The sequence below is a fragment of the Aethalodelphis obliquidens genome, unplaced genomic scaffold (genome assembly GCF_003676395.1).
Source record: "Aethalodelphis obliquidens isolate GAN/ISIS:26980383/991018 unplaced genomic scaffold, ASM367639v1 scaffold8, whole genome shotgun sequence".
NCBI lineage: Eukaryota > Metazoa > Chordata > Mammalia > Artiodactyla > Delphinidae > Aethalodelphis > Aethalodelphis obliquidens.
In genome coordinates, this window is record NW_020837952.1 from 49,372,248 (window position 1) to 49,388,600 (window position 16,353).

The window sequence follows — 16,353 nt, forward strand, 5'->3', positions numbered from 1 at the left end:
AGAAACAGTACAATGATGGAGAATACTTAGTATAGTTAGAGAAGACCCCTGAAAGTCTCTCCTGAGATCTGAAGACTGAGAATGATTTGGCTATTTGAATGGGAGTATGAAACATTTCACAGAAATTGAACAGCATGTGAAAAGACACAGAAATCAGAACATAGAGTACTTTTTACTGAGGTATACATAACTTAGCATAAGGGAAATCTGTAGTAAGGATGTAGAGAAACTTGCCAGTAAGGGTCCATTTACCTGAATTTTAATATCTCCTTGATTGTCAGATAAAAGACATCTTTCTCTAGTTGAGCAAGCATCTAAAGAATTGTTAATACCTTAAAATACCAGCTGAAATAAAGGGATATGGAAAGCTTACTGTACAGAAGAATCCAACTTTAAAATATAGATTTAAAAATAATATTTTCCTTATGAAAATAATACATGCTAAATAATACTGCAGATCTAAGGGAAAAAAGCATACAAGCAATAAGAAAATACAAATTACCTATAAACCTACCATTCAAAGATAATATATATATATTTTTTTTTTACAAAAAATGCAGTCATTTTATCATCTTGCTCTTTTTCCCACAATAAATGTTCTTGAAGAGTAGTGGATTACACAGTGTGTTCCTTGAAGCCATAATGTTCCTAGGAGTAACCTCTGGGGATGAGTGGACAGTGTTTCAAGTTCCCCCCACCCTTTCTTTAAAAAGAGCGCCTTTGGGGACTTCCCTGGCTGTCCAGTGGTTAAGACTCTGCGCTCCCACTCCAGGGGGGTAGGGGTTCGATCACTGGTAGGAGAACTAAGATGTCACATGCCCCACAGGCTGCACAGCGTGGCCAAAAAAACCCAGCACCTTTGATTGTTGCTGTTGCTATTGTTTTTCTTTAAATTTAGGTCATAACTGGATTTCATTTGGGGTATAAAGAGAGTTCTGCAACCAAAAAAAATTTTTAACAACCACTTTCTTCTCATAAAGATAATAAATCTTTATGAAAGAATACTCATAAGTATATGTATAAAAATACTTAAGAGTATTCCTTCATAAGGATCTATCAACCTTTAACAAATCCCCTATGTGTAAAGATTTGTATTGTTTGCAGTTGTTTGCTGTTTTACATAGTAATACACGGTGAATTTTCTTGTTGTAAAATCTTTGTAGATAAATTCCTGAAATTCATGGGCCAAAGGGTTTTTCAAAACTTTAGGGTTTTTTGTGTATATCATATGTATTTAAATTTATATGTATTACCAAACTGACCTTCAGAAGAATAGTGCTAGTTTACACCTCTCAAACCCCTGGCATTTCACTTTTTAAAATCTTTACCTACTTTACAACTCAGTTGTCACAGAAAATGCAGATGTTTGGTTTTGGTTTTAACTGTTTCAGTAGGTATTTTTATGACTGTTCATTTACAATTTACAAAAAAACAGAAAATTAGGGTTTTTGAGGTTTAGCAAATTAGTGTGATTTGTTCATTTCAGGTTCATCCCTCAATGTTAAATTCCTGCCTGGAAGCCAATGCCATCAAGCATATTAATTCAGAGATTCCTTTCCATTCATTAGGAAATGTAGCTGGCCTTATTTCCATATGTGGTGTCAGTCTGTCTCCCTGCCTTCCTCCGTCTTTCTCTCCCTTTCCTGAAGGTAGTATGTTTAAAAAAGTCAAATTATTCCTTTTATAGGACCCCAAATCAGTTCTAGAAAAGTTAATGGGAATGGTCTTGTCGTCTTCTGGCTTCAGCACTTTGCTAAATCTCCCTGTTCATGGAGGAAAGCATGTTATTCTAGAGATCCCTTACTTAGCACACATTCCCTTCTGCAGTGCTTCCTAGGTATCAATGCAATGTAATGAGAAAATACAAGGACCAACACACATGTTAGAGCCAGACAGCCAAGTGCAAACAGAGAAGTAGTACAAGTATCTGAGTAGTCAAAGGATGCTATCTGAGTGAGATAAGACAGTGAGTATCTATAGGAGTTAATTGGGAATGTCACATCGTAACAGAAGAGATTAGCCCCATAATGATTTTAGAGACTTTGAAGGAAGTGTGAAAAAAGGACTTGACATTATTTAATTAAAAATAAAGCTTCACGCTGTACCATGTTTTTTAACTGAGTCGTTTTTTCAACAAACATTTATTATTGAGTGCCCAATATGTGCAAAGTTCTGTATTAGGCACACAAGATGCAATATAAAGCATCTCTGCCCTCAGAGAACTAACAGTCTCATAGGAAAAACAGACATGTAAACAGATGGATATATAACTGTTTGTCACATTATTTACTATTATTCTCTATATTTTCTATATGTTTGAAAATAAAAAAGAATCAACTCAGAAGTGCACAGATGCTACAAATGCCATATATTCTTGATCTTTGGGGGTATGTCTGACCTCACTGGCATAGTCTTTCTGCTAAGCAACATACCTAGCACAGAGTAGGTGTTCAATGAATATTTGTTTTATGAGAAATAAAATGTGATACAGTTTGCTATCTGTATAGTGGAAGTATATAAGAGAAATAGCCAAAGTGACAGGGAGGAGGGAAAGTTTATGATACCTTTTAAATGTTCAAAACTACTAATTTTTCTAGAAACCTAAAACATTTAATAACGTTGTTTAGAGAGCAGATTCTAGCCTTTTTGGAGATACAGCACACTATTTTATAATATTTATATTTCCTTTTGTAAGTTAATTCAAAAAGCATTTATTACTTTATGCCCGGCACCATGTTAAATGTAAAAGATGTGGAGGTGGAATACTTAATCTTTGCCTGTAAGGAACATACGCAATTTAGTAGGACAAATAACTGCAAAATGGCAAGGGTAAGACATAGGGTGAAATACTACCTGATGTATAGCTATATTTCCAAGTAAGAGTGCATGTGTACGTTTGTGGTTGAGTGTGTATTTGTGTTTCACTTTGTGTAGAATTGAAATTGAATTTTCATAAGACAAGTTTCCTAAACCTTCTTGAAGTAATGAGAACTACCCTGGGATAACAAAACCAGTTTGGGACTCATTGGTGTGAGGTATTCTCCTTTCAGACTTTTTTCTCAGGCATTGATTAGATTGGTTGAAGTGTTGAATGAAAAAGGTATGAGGATATTGATACCTTTACCAAACAAACGTGAAAATCTTCCACAGGTTGCACAGGAGAAGAAAGCAATAGTACAGTAGTGGAATCTATGAATAAGAAACAAAGCCTGTATAAAAAGATTCCCTCCCCCCCAACAAAGATCCCAAAGAGTTTCATGAGTTTTTACCTCTCTTTTGGTGTTATCTCATTTTGATTTCTACTGTCACAACAAGCCTGCTTGCTTTCTCTTTCTTCCTCCTCTGTCTTAGGGATTTTTTTGCCTTCTCAACCTTTGGAGATAGTAGGATTACAGAGGAGAGACTGTTGATGCCCTAAAGACATCAAAACTAAGCTCATGGGCTTCCCTTTTGCGTACCGCAAAAAAAAAAAAAAAACTTAGCTCATGAAGAAGTAAATGACAGTTGTATAAACTGTGTATTGTTTTAAAAAGAGCAATTATATTTACTCTTTCAAGCATCTGTATAAGATAGGAGGAGCATTAATCTCATTTGACAAATGAGGACACTAAAGATCAAAGAGTTCAAATTGTTTATGTAAAGTCACCCAGCAGAACAACCAATAGTAGGAAATAGTGTACACTCTGACCTTTGTTAAGTAAGACATTTTAAATGATAGCTCTCATTCAACAAATATTTATTGAGGCAGACTAATAGAATAAAGAATCTAGAAATAAACCTACACATATACAGTCAACTGACTTATGATACAGGTAACACTGAATTGCAGTGGGGAAAAGGTGGACTTTTTAATCAGTTAAAAATGAATTTAAATCCCTACCTTATTACCATACAGAAAAATTAATTTGAGATGGATAAGAGACTTAAATGTAAAAGGTAAAATGATAAAGCTTTTGGAAAGAAACAGAAGATTATCTTCATGACTTTTTTTTTTTTTCGGTATGCGGGCCTCTCACTGTTGTGGCCTCTCCCGTTGAGGAGCACAGGTTCCAGACGCGCAGACCCAGCGGCCATGGCTCACAGGCCCAGCCACTTCACCGCAATGTGGTATCTTCCCGGACTGGGGCACGAACCCATGTCCCCTGCATTGGCAGGCGGACTCTCAACGACTGCGCCACCAGGGAAGCCCCATGACTTTATTTTAAACAAGTCAAAAATTTCTTAAATAGGCAAAGATTTTTAAAACAGGACAAAATAAAGATCAAACCATAAAGGAAAAATTGACAAATTGGTCTTAAAATTAAAATTAGTTCATCAAGAGAAGAAAGTAAAAAACAGGCCACCAAATGGGAGATGATATTTTCAACACATATATGCAATAAAGGACTCTACTAGAATATATTCAAGTCCTACAAATAATGTCAATTAACCCTATAGAAAAATATGCAAAAGGCTTGAACAGGCACTTCATAAAAGAGCTATCCAAATGACCAGTAGACATAAGAAAAGGTGTTCAACTTTATCAGTCATCAGGAAAATGCATAATAAAATCTCTGCACATCCATGAGAATGACAAATTTAAAAGGCTGACAATACCAAGTGTTGACGCAGCTGTAGAGCAACTGGTGGGAGTGTAAGCTGGTATAAACACTTTGAAACACTGTTTGGCAGTACCTTCTAAAGTCTGTCATATGTATATGCCCTACAACCCAGCATACCAAATGACATATAAGAAAGTATGTTCATAGCAGCACTCTTCAGTATAGTCCAAGTGTCCATCAAGAGCAGAATGGATAAGTGAATTGTAATATACTCACTGTATTCAGCAGTGCTTGCTTTTTTTTTTTTTAACATCTTTATTGGAGTATAATTGCTTTACAATAGTGTGTTAGTTTCTGCTTTATAACGAAGTGAATCAGCTATATATATACATACATCCCCATATCTCCTCCCTCTTGTGTCTCCCTCCCACCCTCCCTATCCCATCCCTCTAGGTGGACACAAAGCACCGAGCTGATCTCCCTGTGCTATGTGGCCAGCAGTGCTTTCCTAACCTAAGTGTGAGGGACCAGATTTCTTTCCTTAGCTGTCAGAATGGAACTCTTGTATAATACAATATTACACACAATGTCAGACTGCTTGAAAAGTTTCTAAATGTTCAGGTGTACCTTCTGTACTCATGACTTTGCAGATCAGTGGCAAACAGGGTGTGGACCAGTAGTGGTCCACAAACTGCACTTTGAATAGCACCACTCTCAAGCAGTGAAAATGAACAAACTGCACCTGTACACAATAACATGGATGAATCTCACAACCAGATACAGAAGGGTCTATATTTTATGATTCCATTCACTTAAAATTTGTGACAACAAAAATCACTAACCCATGATGTTAAATGTTAGAATTACAATTGAAGAGCAGATCTGTCATTTGAAGGGGTCATGAGGGCAATTCTGGGGTTCTCAATCTTGGTGTTGCTTTGTTTTTATGCTGGTTGTATGGGCGTGCTCATTTTGTGAAAATTTATCTAGCTGTACACTTATGATTTGAGCACTTTTTTGTTTGTTTTACTTTTCATTTACATTAAAAATTATTGAACACTTTGTTAAACACATGCCCTCTAAAACTTGTGAAGGTACTAGATGAATGGAGAAAACAATGCATATGTAAGTATGTAAACAAATGTGGAATTACAGATTATGATTTCCTGAAAGAAATCATAGCAAGATACAATGATAGAGATAATGAAAAAAGGAATCTACCTAAATAAGGTGGTCAAAGAAGGGGCTTCTCTGAGACCTGGAGGATGAAAAGGAGTCATTGATACTAAAAGTAGAGGCACACAATCCCGGGACTTCAGTAGTTGTTTTGAGTAAAGAAATAGAATTTAGTGGACAGTAAAGGAGGGCAGGCAGACCTACAGGGTACAACTGGGGAATTGGTGTCATGAAAATTGGGACAGGAGGAAAGGGGATGGAAGGAAGTAGGATTTTCACTTACAGTTGCAAATAGTGGAAGGACCAAAATGGAGTTTTGCAAGGGGCTTGTCAACATCAGCATGAGAGGAAAATGATTGTGATATTTAAAATAAAGGAAAATCTAGTTTAAAAGGAAGTGCATTCTTAGTTAATTATCAAAACCAAGGAAAATATGAACTTTTTAAGAGTTAAGTAATGGGTGAGTTTCACATGCATTTCAGTGTGGTTCATATAATGTGGGATATGTAAAAGTATATTTGCATATTAGAGAATTTTGATTCAGGCATTTGAAGATAGATGGCAAGTGGAACAGTGTTCGTTCCAAACCCTTAGTGTCTCTAGCATTCCACCGGTCCCCCTCCCCAACACGCAATAATTTCGTTATCACTCATTTCAGCTCTATCAGTCTTACCTTTTGTTTCCTTCCTGCCTCATCCTTCCCCTCACCCTCAAATATTTCACTGAAAGTACTAAGCATTTTCATGTGTATCATCTTCTTTAATCCTTTTACAACCCTAACAATCTCATGTTTGTGGAGATGCATATGGGGAAACTTTGGCTTAGAGAAGCCATATGACTTGCCTAAGGTCACAACCTAGACTCTTGACTCTAAGTAAAGTGCTTTTTCTGTTATGCCACTGAGACCTTCATCTCTTCCAAATCTGCACATGATGGTGTTATTTTAAAATATTGTTATCCACATTATGAGTAATGAAACTGTGCTATTGTTTGTTAGATTTTATAAAAGACATCTTCCTAGAAGGGCTGAGTTATATATATAAATATAGGCTATATATGTATAATATGTGAATATATTTCACTTTATACAGACTTGAAATCAATTATGTATATACAGAGCTTTAAAAATTTTAATAGCTTTTGAAGTACTTGGAACCTTCCTGAAATATAACATATCCAGGATCTGATTATAATAGATAATTATCACTAATTTCATGTCTTCTTAATTACTAAAAATTTGGAAGAAGAAAGGTACAACCTTGATTCAGATGATTAAAAAAATTGTAGTGGCCCAAGATCTCATGATAAATTAGGAGGTAAACCAAGTGATTATTCAGAGCTCAGCTTATTTCCTATTATTTGCCTTCCCTCGGACTCTATGTGTGTCTAATACCACTACCAATGAGTAAACATTGGGAAAATAGGAGATTAAACTCAAGAGTGCTTATTTTTCATCACTTGCTGGTCGCTTTGGAGAAACTAGGAATAAGATTTGGAGGAACTAGGAGATTAAGAAGATTCATTAAAATGAAGTTGATAGATTATAGATTTTAATGCATTGTTTTTGAAAGTTAAGAGATAAGACATTTTTATTAAGGATGTACGACCCGCTTCTAAAATACTGATAGTATTATATCTGTTTGAATTTTTATAATGACTCGTAAACTGGAACAGTATACTATCCAACAAAAGAATCTAGACTTTCTGGAAATGGAAAAGATCCCTAGTTGAATTAAATCTTATGGACAGGTAAAACAGAGTAGGTAATAATATATGGATGCTGATCATATTTCTCTTTGCCTGACATGTCATAAGGGGAAGGATAGATCAATAACTTATGGTTTCAGCCATTTCTGGCAGTGGCTGTAGCTGTTCATATGAGATGATGACAATTCACTTAGTTAATACTTTGTTAATACTTGGGAATTCTTCCTAGAATATCCTGACTTCTATTATGTATGGCATAAGAATAACTGTTTTGGGTGTTAGATGGGCCATAGGATGACTCCCAGGGTTGTAGTAATGTACCGGACTTCTTCATTAAGGCATTCATTCAATCCCCAATTTTTCCTCACCTCTCTTTTATTTGCCATAGGGTGATTCTCATCAGTTTCGTGTCATGGCAGCTGTTCTTCGCCATTGTTTACTAATCGTAGGTCCAACTGAAGACAAAACAGAAGAGCTACACAGGTAGGTAACCTCTACTGATATTTCAGTGAAAGACATAATAAGTTCTTATTGTTTTTATGCATCTAATTTTAATTGTTATAAACACAAGAAAGTGAAAATATTACAGTAAACTGGGTAGCTGGTAGGTCAGAAATCATTACTATGCCCTGATGAGAAATTTTCATTCTTTGACTTTGTTATATTAAGCCCCAACAAGAGAAGAGAATTTGGCATTTGTTGCATTCAACAATAAAACCCAGAATGATAATAATAGCACACAGTTATTGAATACTGTGTGTGGCATTATGCTAAGTGCTTTATAAAGATTAACTTCTTTTAATCATCACACCAACCTTATGAGGTAGGTACTATTTTTCCCTTTCAATACATGATGAAACTGAGTCATAGAAAAGTCAAGCAGTTTCTCCAAGATTGTTCAACCCTAATAAGTGAAAGAGCTTGGGGTTGAACCCTGATTTTAATTACTACACTTAAACTAATAATCTCACTATTTTCATTGTAAGAGTATTTACCAAAAAGTATATCTTAAGCAACATGAATTAAATTTTTAAAACTTATTATAAGATTTGGGCCACAGTCTCAAGTATTAATATATAAAAAATAGTTCAATTTTTGTGACTTGCCTATTAGAGCTATTATGGAATGCTGTTAAAAGTTATCATTCTCGGGGCTTCCCTGGTGGCACAGTGGTTAAGAATCCACCTGCCAATGCAGGGCACGTGGGTTCGAGCCCTGGTCTGGGAAGATCCCACATGCCACAGAGCAACTAAGCCCATGCACCACAACTACTGAGCCTGCACTCTAGAGCCCACGAGCCACAACTACTGAGCCTGGGCTCTAGAGCCCACGTGTCACAACTACTGAGCCTGTGCTCTAGAGCCGAGAGCCACAACTACTGAAGCCCCTGCACACAGAGCCCGTGCTCCACAACAAGAGAAGCCACTGCAACGAGAAGACTGTGCACAGCAACGAAGAGTAGCACACACTCGCAGCAACTAGAGAAAGCCCACGCGCAGCAATGAAGACCCAATGCAGCCAAAAAAAAACAAATAAATAAATAAATTCTTTTTTTTAAATTATCATTCTCTGAGAACAGCTGAAGCAGTATTAATGCATCTTTCTAGTTCTCTTACTATTTTGTATCAGGTTTCTAGTAACAAGTCCTCTGACTTTAACATGAGATTGATTGCTCGTGGCACTTTATTCTATAAGAACACAAATGGCATTTTAAACAATTCAAATAAATTTCAAATCTGCAAGCAAATAACTTTGGCATTAAGTCTGCTTTACAAATAATTTAAAACTGAGTTCTTAGTAGAAATTACCTTTTGAGCATTTATAGTATTCTGTTTTCCACAATATGGCTTAAATAAAACTATAGAAATACAACCAGAGTGTAAAGTGAAACATACCCTTGTTCTTTTTTCAGTCATACCCATATTATTTTAGTTATGATTGGCAGTTTATTATTTGATATTGTACTGAGTTTGTTGGTAGGTTATCTTTATGTACTCTGCCCTGCAAGTCTTCAAAAGATTGTTTTCTTCAAAATTAAAAAGTATACTTCTTTCTGCAGCTACAGATCAAAATTTCCTTTAATTTTCTTGAAGCTGTGTCTTTAAAAATAATCAGATTAACTGCAATAAATCATATCCTCTAAAAAGATTTTATTAAGCATTTTTGTCTGACTAATTTTTTATAATCAAGAGACACTAGAAATCTAGCTATTCAAACTTAAAACTACAAGAAAATGGGTTTATAAGCCCAGGTATAAATGTATGTATGTATGTATTTATTTATTTATTTTGGAAATTACATATCACAAGTTAAATGGCATTCATACAAGGATGTGAGAAGAAAGTGTTTTGATGGGAATTGTTACAGTAGTCACAAAAACATTGTTAAGGCTTTCTCTGAAGAGTGAATTTAATATTTTAAAACAGTACCCAGTATTCGTAAAAAGAGAGCAAAACTGTAAAGAGGTTTTAACACTCAGATTTTTTTAAAGTATAGATTTCTTTATTTTACTTTCTGATGATATTTGCTTTAAATATTTATTTTTCTTAAATAAATTTAAAAGATATTTTTCTTTAAATTTACTTCTATAAGTTGCTCTGATAAAATATCTGTTAGCTACATTGTGAATAAGAAGGAATACCCCTAGAGCCATAGACAAGATTTATATGTATTGCTAAAAGGCTTTCCTGGGAGATTGAGGTTGCTGCTGACATGACAGTTTATCTGGGCTGGCCCTGCATGTCCCTTAAATCAGAATTAAAGTGATTAGTATCATTTGAGCAGTAATGACTCTAAGCTAATCCATTTAAATGCAGAAAAAATACTATACCAACCTCAAAGGGCTATTTTAAGAACCTTACTAGAATTGTAATATCTACTAAATTCTGCCCATTTGTAGTGACTCTGAAAAGAGTTTGTGTGTGTGTGTGTGTGTTTAAGACATCATTTTAAAAATAATCAGAATGTTTCAAGGTAACATCTCATTCTATTTTTTTTTTTTTTTTTTTTTTTTTTGCGGTACGCGGGCCTCTCACTGTTGTGGCCTCTCCCGTTGCGGAGCACAGGCTCCAGACGCGCAGGCTCAGCGGCCATGGCTCATGGGCATAGCCGTTCCACAGCCTGTGGGATCTTCCCGGACTGGGGCACGAACCCGTGTCCCCTGCATTGGCAGGCGGGCTCTCAACCACTGTGCCACCAGGGAAGCCCCATTCCATTTTTTAAAGTTAATATCTAAGTTTGTTTTTTGCTTTTTTTTTTTAAGGAAAAATGTAATGAAAGAGGTAAACCTAGATAGTGTGGTGTATGGTTATGCATTGTCATCAAACTCAAAGGGTTGTAATAATGATTAAATGAGAAATTAGTAAAGCCATCCATCCCTGGCACTGAGTAAGCTCTCAGTAAATGGGGGAGGAGCTGCTACTGCCACTGCCACAACACTGCAGCCACTGCTACTTCTGTTACTATTATTATAATGAGCATATTAGCTTTTAGATCCAATGTTTAGTTCTAAAGCTCCTTTTTAAGGTTTATTGAATTTTTAACATCTTTATTACAGTATAATTGCTTTACAGTGGTATGTTAGTTTCTGCTTTATAACAAAGTGAATCAGCTATATATATACATATATCCCCATATCTCTCCCCTCTTGTGTCCCCCTCCCACCCTCCCTATCCCACCCCTCTAGGTGGTCACAAAGCACCGAGCTGATCTCCCTGTGCTATGCACCTGCTTCCCATTTGCTATCTATTTTACATTTGGTAGTATATATGAGTCCATGCCACTCTCTCACTTCGTCCCAGCTTACCCTTCCCCCTCCCCATGTCCTCAAGTCTATTCTCTACATCTGCATATTTATTCCTGTCTTGCCCCTAGGTTCTTCAGAACCATTTTTATGTTGTTTTAGATTCCATATATATGTGTTAGCACACAGTACTTGTTTTTCACTTTTTGACTTCACTCTGTATGACAGACTCTAGGTCCATCCACCTCCCTACAAATAACTCAATTTCATTTCTTTGTATGGCTGAGTAATATTCCATTGTATATGTGTGCCACATCTTCTTTATCCATTCATCTGTTGATGGACACTTAGGTTGCTTCTATGTCCTGGCTATTGTAAATAGAGCTGCAGTGAACATTGTGGAAGTTTACTGAATTTTCATGTTTTGTTTAGGAAGCTATTTCTTTGTATATATTGCGATTGTGTAGTGAAGTCTGTTTTCTGTTAATCTAAGATTTTCTCAAGCCAGATGCTTGGTAGGCATGTCAGGAGCCTGTTAAGGTACTCTAGGAGATGAGTGGGTCAAAAAATGGCTTAGCAGCAGTTTTTCTGATATGTTGTCTGTGTAAGACAGTGTCTTTTTCTTTTTTCCCTAGAGAAATCAGGAGAACATGGACATAGAGATAAAATGAGTTAGTTCACAAAGATAACTGACATTGATGTCTACTTCCTTTCCACTAATCAGCATCTTATATAGTTTCTACAATCTATTAGTTCTATTTCATTTCCTTTTGTCTATACTTATGGTAATAAGTAAATTGTTGGTATGATCCACCCTTTTGGCTCCATTAAAGGACATCCTAATTCTGTCCAATTCTAATATCTGCCTAAGAGTATTTTGAGCCCTCTTGTCCATAATCAGTAAGCTTATGCATAAACACTTAGCCAAAAAAAAGTTGCATGTGGATGTGGTTGTGATTTTGTTTTATTTGGAGAGAAGGGGAAAGATGGGGATGGCCTATACACTAGAGAAGAAAGGAGAGGGGAGGACCAGATCTGATTTAATTTCTTGCAGCTTTTCAGCATAATTTCTTCCATGCAACACATTGGCATCTACAAAGCTTTTTTTTGTTTTGTTTTGTTTTTACCCAAAAGAGCCAGTGTTATTTAAAAAGTACTTACCTCCCTGAAGATTGGTTCAAGATGGTGGAGTAGAAGGACGTGCGCTCACTCCCTCTTGTGAGAGCATGGGAATCACAACTAACTGCTGAACAGTCATCAATAGGAAGACACTGGAACTCACCAAAAAAGATACCACACATCCAAAGACAAAGGAGAAGCCACAATGAGACGGTAGGAGCTGCGCAATCACAATAAAATCAAATCCCATAACTGCTGGGTGGGTGACTCACAAACTGGAGAACACTTATACCACAGAAGTCCACTCACTGGAGTGAAGGTTCTGAGCCCCACGTCAGGCTTCCCAGCCTGGGGGTCCGGCAACGGGAGGAGGAATTCCTAGAGAATCAGATTTTGAAGGCTAGCGGGATTTGATTGCAGGACTTCAACAGGACAGGGGAAACAGAGACTCCATTCTTGGAGGGCACACACAACGTAGTGTGCGCATTAGGACCTGGAGAAGGAGCAGTAACCCCACAGGAGACTGAACCAGACCTACCTGCTAGTGTTGGAGGGTCTCCTGCAGAGGTGGGGGGTGGCTGTGGCTCACCAGGAGGACAAGGACACTGGCAGCAGAAGTTCTGGGAAGTACTCCTTGGCGTGAGCCCTCCCACAGTCCACCATTACCCCACCAAAGAGCCGGGTAGGCTCCAGTGTTGGGTCGCATCAGGCCAAACAACCAACAGGGAAGGAACCTAGCCCCACCCATCAGCAGACAAGCAGATTAAAGTTTTACTGAGCTCTGCCCACCAGAGCAACACCCAGCTCTACCACCACCAGTCCCTCCCGTCAGGAAACCTGCACAAGCCTCTTAGATAGCCTCATCCATCAGAGGGCAGAAGCAGGCAGAACTACAGTCCTACAGCCTGTGGAACAAAAACCACATTCACAGAAAGACAAGATGAAAAGGCAGAGGGCTATGTACCAGATGAAGAAACAAGATAAAACCCCAGAAAAACAACTAAATGAAGTGGAGATAGGCAACCTTCCAGAAAAAGAATTCAGAATAATGATAGTGAAGATGATCCAGGACCTTGGAAAAAGAATGGAGGCCAAGACGGAGAAGATGCAAGAAATGTTTAACAAAGACCTAGAGGAATTAAAGAACAAACAAACAGAGATGAACAATACAATAACTGAAATGAAAATACACTAGAAGGAATCAATAGTAGAATAGCTGAGGCAGAAGAACAGATAAAAGACCTGGAAGACAGAACGGTGGAATTCACTATTGTGGAACAGAATGAAGAAAAAAGAATGAAAAGAAATGAAGACAGCCTAAGGGACCTCTGGGACACCATTAAATGCACCAACATTCACATTAAAGGGGTCCCAGAAGGAGAGGAGAGAGAGGACCTGAGAAAATATTTGAAGAGAGAGATTATAGTTGAAAACTTCCCTAACATGGACAAGGAAATAGCCACCCAAGTCCAGGAAGTGCAGAGAGTCCCAGGCAGGATAAACCCAAGGAGAAACATGCCAAACACACAGTAATCAAATTGACAAAAATTAAAGACAAAGAAGAATTATTGAAAGCAGCAAGGGAAAAATGACAAATAACATACAAGGGAACTCCTATAAGGTTAACAGCTGATTTCTCAGCAGAAACTCTACAAGCCAGAAGGGAGTGGCATGACATATTTAAAGTGATGAAAGGGAAGAAATTACACCCAAGATTACTCTACCCAGCAAGCATCTCTATCAGATTTGATGGAGAAATCAAAAGCTTTACAGACAAGCAAAAGCTAAGAGAATTCAGCACCACCAAACCAGCTTGACAACAAATGCTAAAGAAACTTCTCTAGGCGGGAAACACAAGAGAAGAAAAGGACCTACAAAAACAAACCCAAAACAATTAAGAAAATGGTAACAGGAACATACATATCGATAATTACCTTAAACGTGAATGGATTAAATGCTCCAACCAGAAGACACAGGCTTGCTGAATGGATACAAAAACAAGACCCATATATATGCTGTCTACAAGAGACCCACTTCAGACCTAGGGACACATGCAGACTGAAAGTGAGGGGATGGAAAAAGATATTCTGTGCAAATGGAAATCAAAAGAAAGCTGGAGTTGCAATACTCATATCAGATAAAATAGACTTTAAAATAAAGAATGTTACAAGAGACAAGGAAGGACACTACATAATGATCAAGGGATCAATCCAAGAAGAAGATATAACAATTATAAATATATATGCTCCCAACATAGGAGCACCTCAATACATAAGGCAACTGCTAACAGCTATAAAAGAGGAAATCGACAGTAACACAATAATAGTGGGGGACTTTAACACCTCACTTACACCAATGGACCGATTTTCCAAACAGAACATAAATAAGGAAACACAGCTTTAAGTGACACAATAGACCAGTTAGACTTAATTGATATTTGTAGGACATTCCATCCAAAAACAGCAGATTACACTTTCTTCTCAAGTGCACACGGAACATTCTGCATGATAGATCATATCTTGGGTCACAAATCAAGCCTCAGTAAATTTAAGAAAATTGGACTCATACCAAGCATCTTTTCTGATCACAATGCTATGAGATTAGAAATCAATTACAGCGAAAAAGACGTAAAAAACACAAACACATGGAGGCTAAACAATACGCTACTAAACAACCAAGAGATCACTGAAAAAATCAAAGAGGAAATCAGGAAATACCTAGAGACAAAGGACAACGAAAACACGACAATCCAAAACCTATGGTATGCAGCAAAAGCAGTTCTAACAGGGAAGTATATAGCAATAGACGCTTACCTCAAGCAACAAGAAAAATCTCCAATAAACAATCTAACCTTACATGTAAAGGAACTAGAGGAAGAAGAACAAACAAAACCCAAAGTTAGTAGAAGGAAGGAAATCATAAAGATCAGAGCAGCAATAAATGAAATAGAAACAAAACAGTAGCAAAGATCTATAGAAGTAAAAGCCAGTTCTTTGAGAAGATAAAATTGATAAACCATTAGCCAGACTCATCAAGAAAAAGAGGGAGAGGACTCAAATCAATAAAATTAGAAGTGAAAAAGGAGAAGTTACAACAGACACCGCAGAAATACCAAGCATCTTAGGGGACTACTACAAGCAACTCTATGCCAGTAAAATGGACAGCCTGGAAGAAATGGACAAATTCTTAGAAAGGTATAACCTTCCAAGACTGAACCAGAAAGAAATAGGAAATATGAACAGACCATTCACATGTAATGAAATTGAAACTGTGATTAAAAATCTTCCAACAAATTCCAGGACCAGATGGCTTCACAGGCGAATTCTATCAAAAATTTAGAGGAGAGCTAACACCTATTCTTCTCAAACTCTTCCAAACAATTGCAGAGGAAGGAACACTCCCAAACTCATTCTATGAGGCGACCATCACCCTGATACCAAAACCAGAGAAAGATACTACAAAGAAAGAAAATTACAGTCCAATATCACTGATGAATATTGATGCAGAAATCCTCAACAAAATACTAGCAAACAGAGTGTAACAGCACATTAAAAGGATCATACACCATGATCAAGTGGGATTTATCCCAGGGATGCAAGGATTCTTCAATATACACAAATCAATCAATGTGATACACCATATTAACAAATTGAAGGATAAAAACCATATGATCATCTGAATAGATGCAGAAAAAGCTTTTGACAAAATTCAACACCCATTTATGATAAAAAGTCTCCTGAAAGTGGGCATAGAGGGAACCTACTTCAACATAATAAAGGCCATATATGACAAACCCACAGCAAACATCATTCTCAATGGTGAAAACCTGAAAGCATTTCCTCTAAGATCAGGAAAAAGACAAGGATGACCACTCTCACCACTGTTATTCAACATAGTTTTGGAAGTCCCAGCCATGGTAATCAGAGAAGAAAAAGAAGTAAAAAGAGTACAAATTGGAAAAGAAGAAGTAAAACTGTAACTGTTTGCAGATGAGATGATACTATACATAGAGAATCCTAAAGATGCCAGCAGAAAACTGCTAATCAATGAATTTGGTAAAGTTGCAGG

At 37.0% G+C, this 16,353-nt stretch overlaps 1 protein-coding gene across 5 annotated transcripts in view; it reads left to right on the top strand.

Annotated features, from left to right (window-relative positions):
* RIC8B (RIC8 guanine nucleotide exchange factor B) overlaps positions 1-16,353 on the top strand; it is a 120,491-nt gene that overhangs the window by 45,021 nt on the left and 59,117 nt on the right. For all 5 annotated transcript variants that reach the window (XR_003432984.1, XR_003432985.1, XR_003432986.1 and 2 more), the window contains exon 4: positions 7,813-7,907. Coding sequence is in view for 2 of the 5 variants with exons in the window: in XM_027107440.1 (XP_026963241.1) it covers positions 7,813-7,907 (95 nt within the window). In the remaining 3 variants the exon portion in view is untranslated. The remainder of the gene's footprint in view (positions 1-7,812; positions 7,908-16,353) is intronic.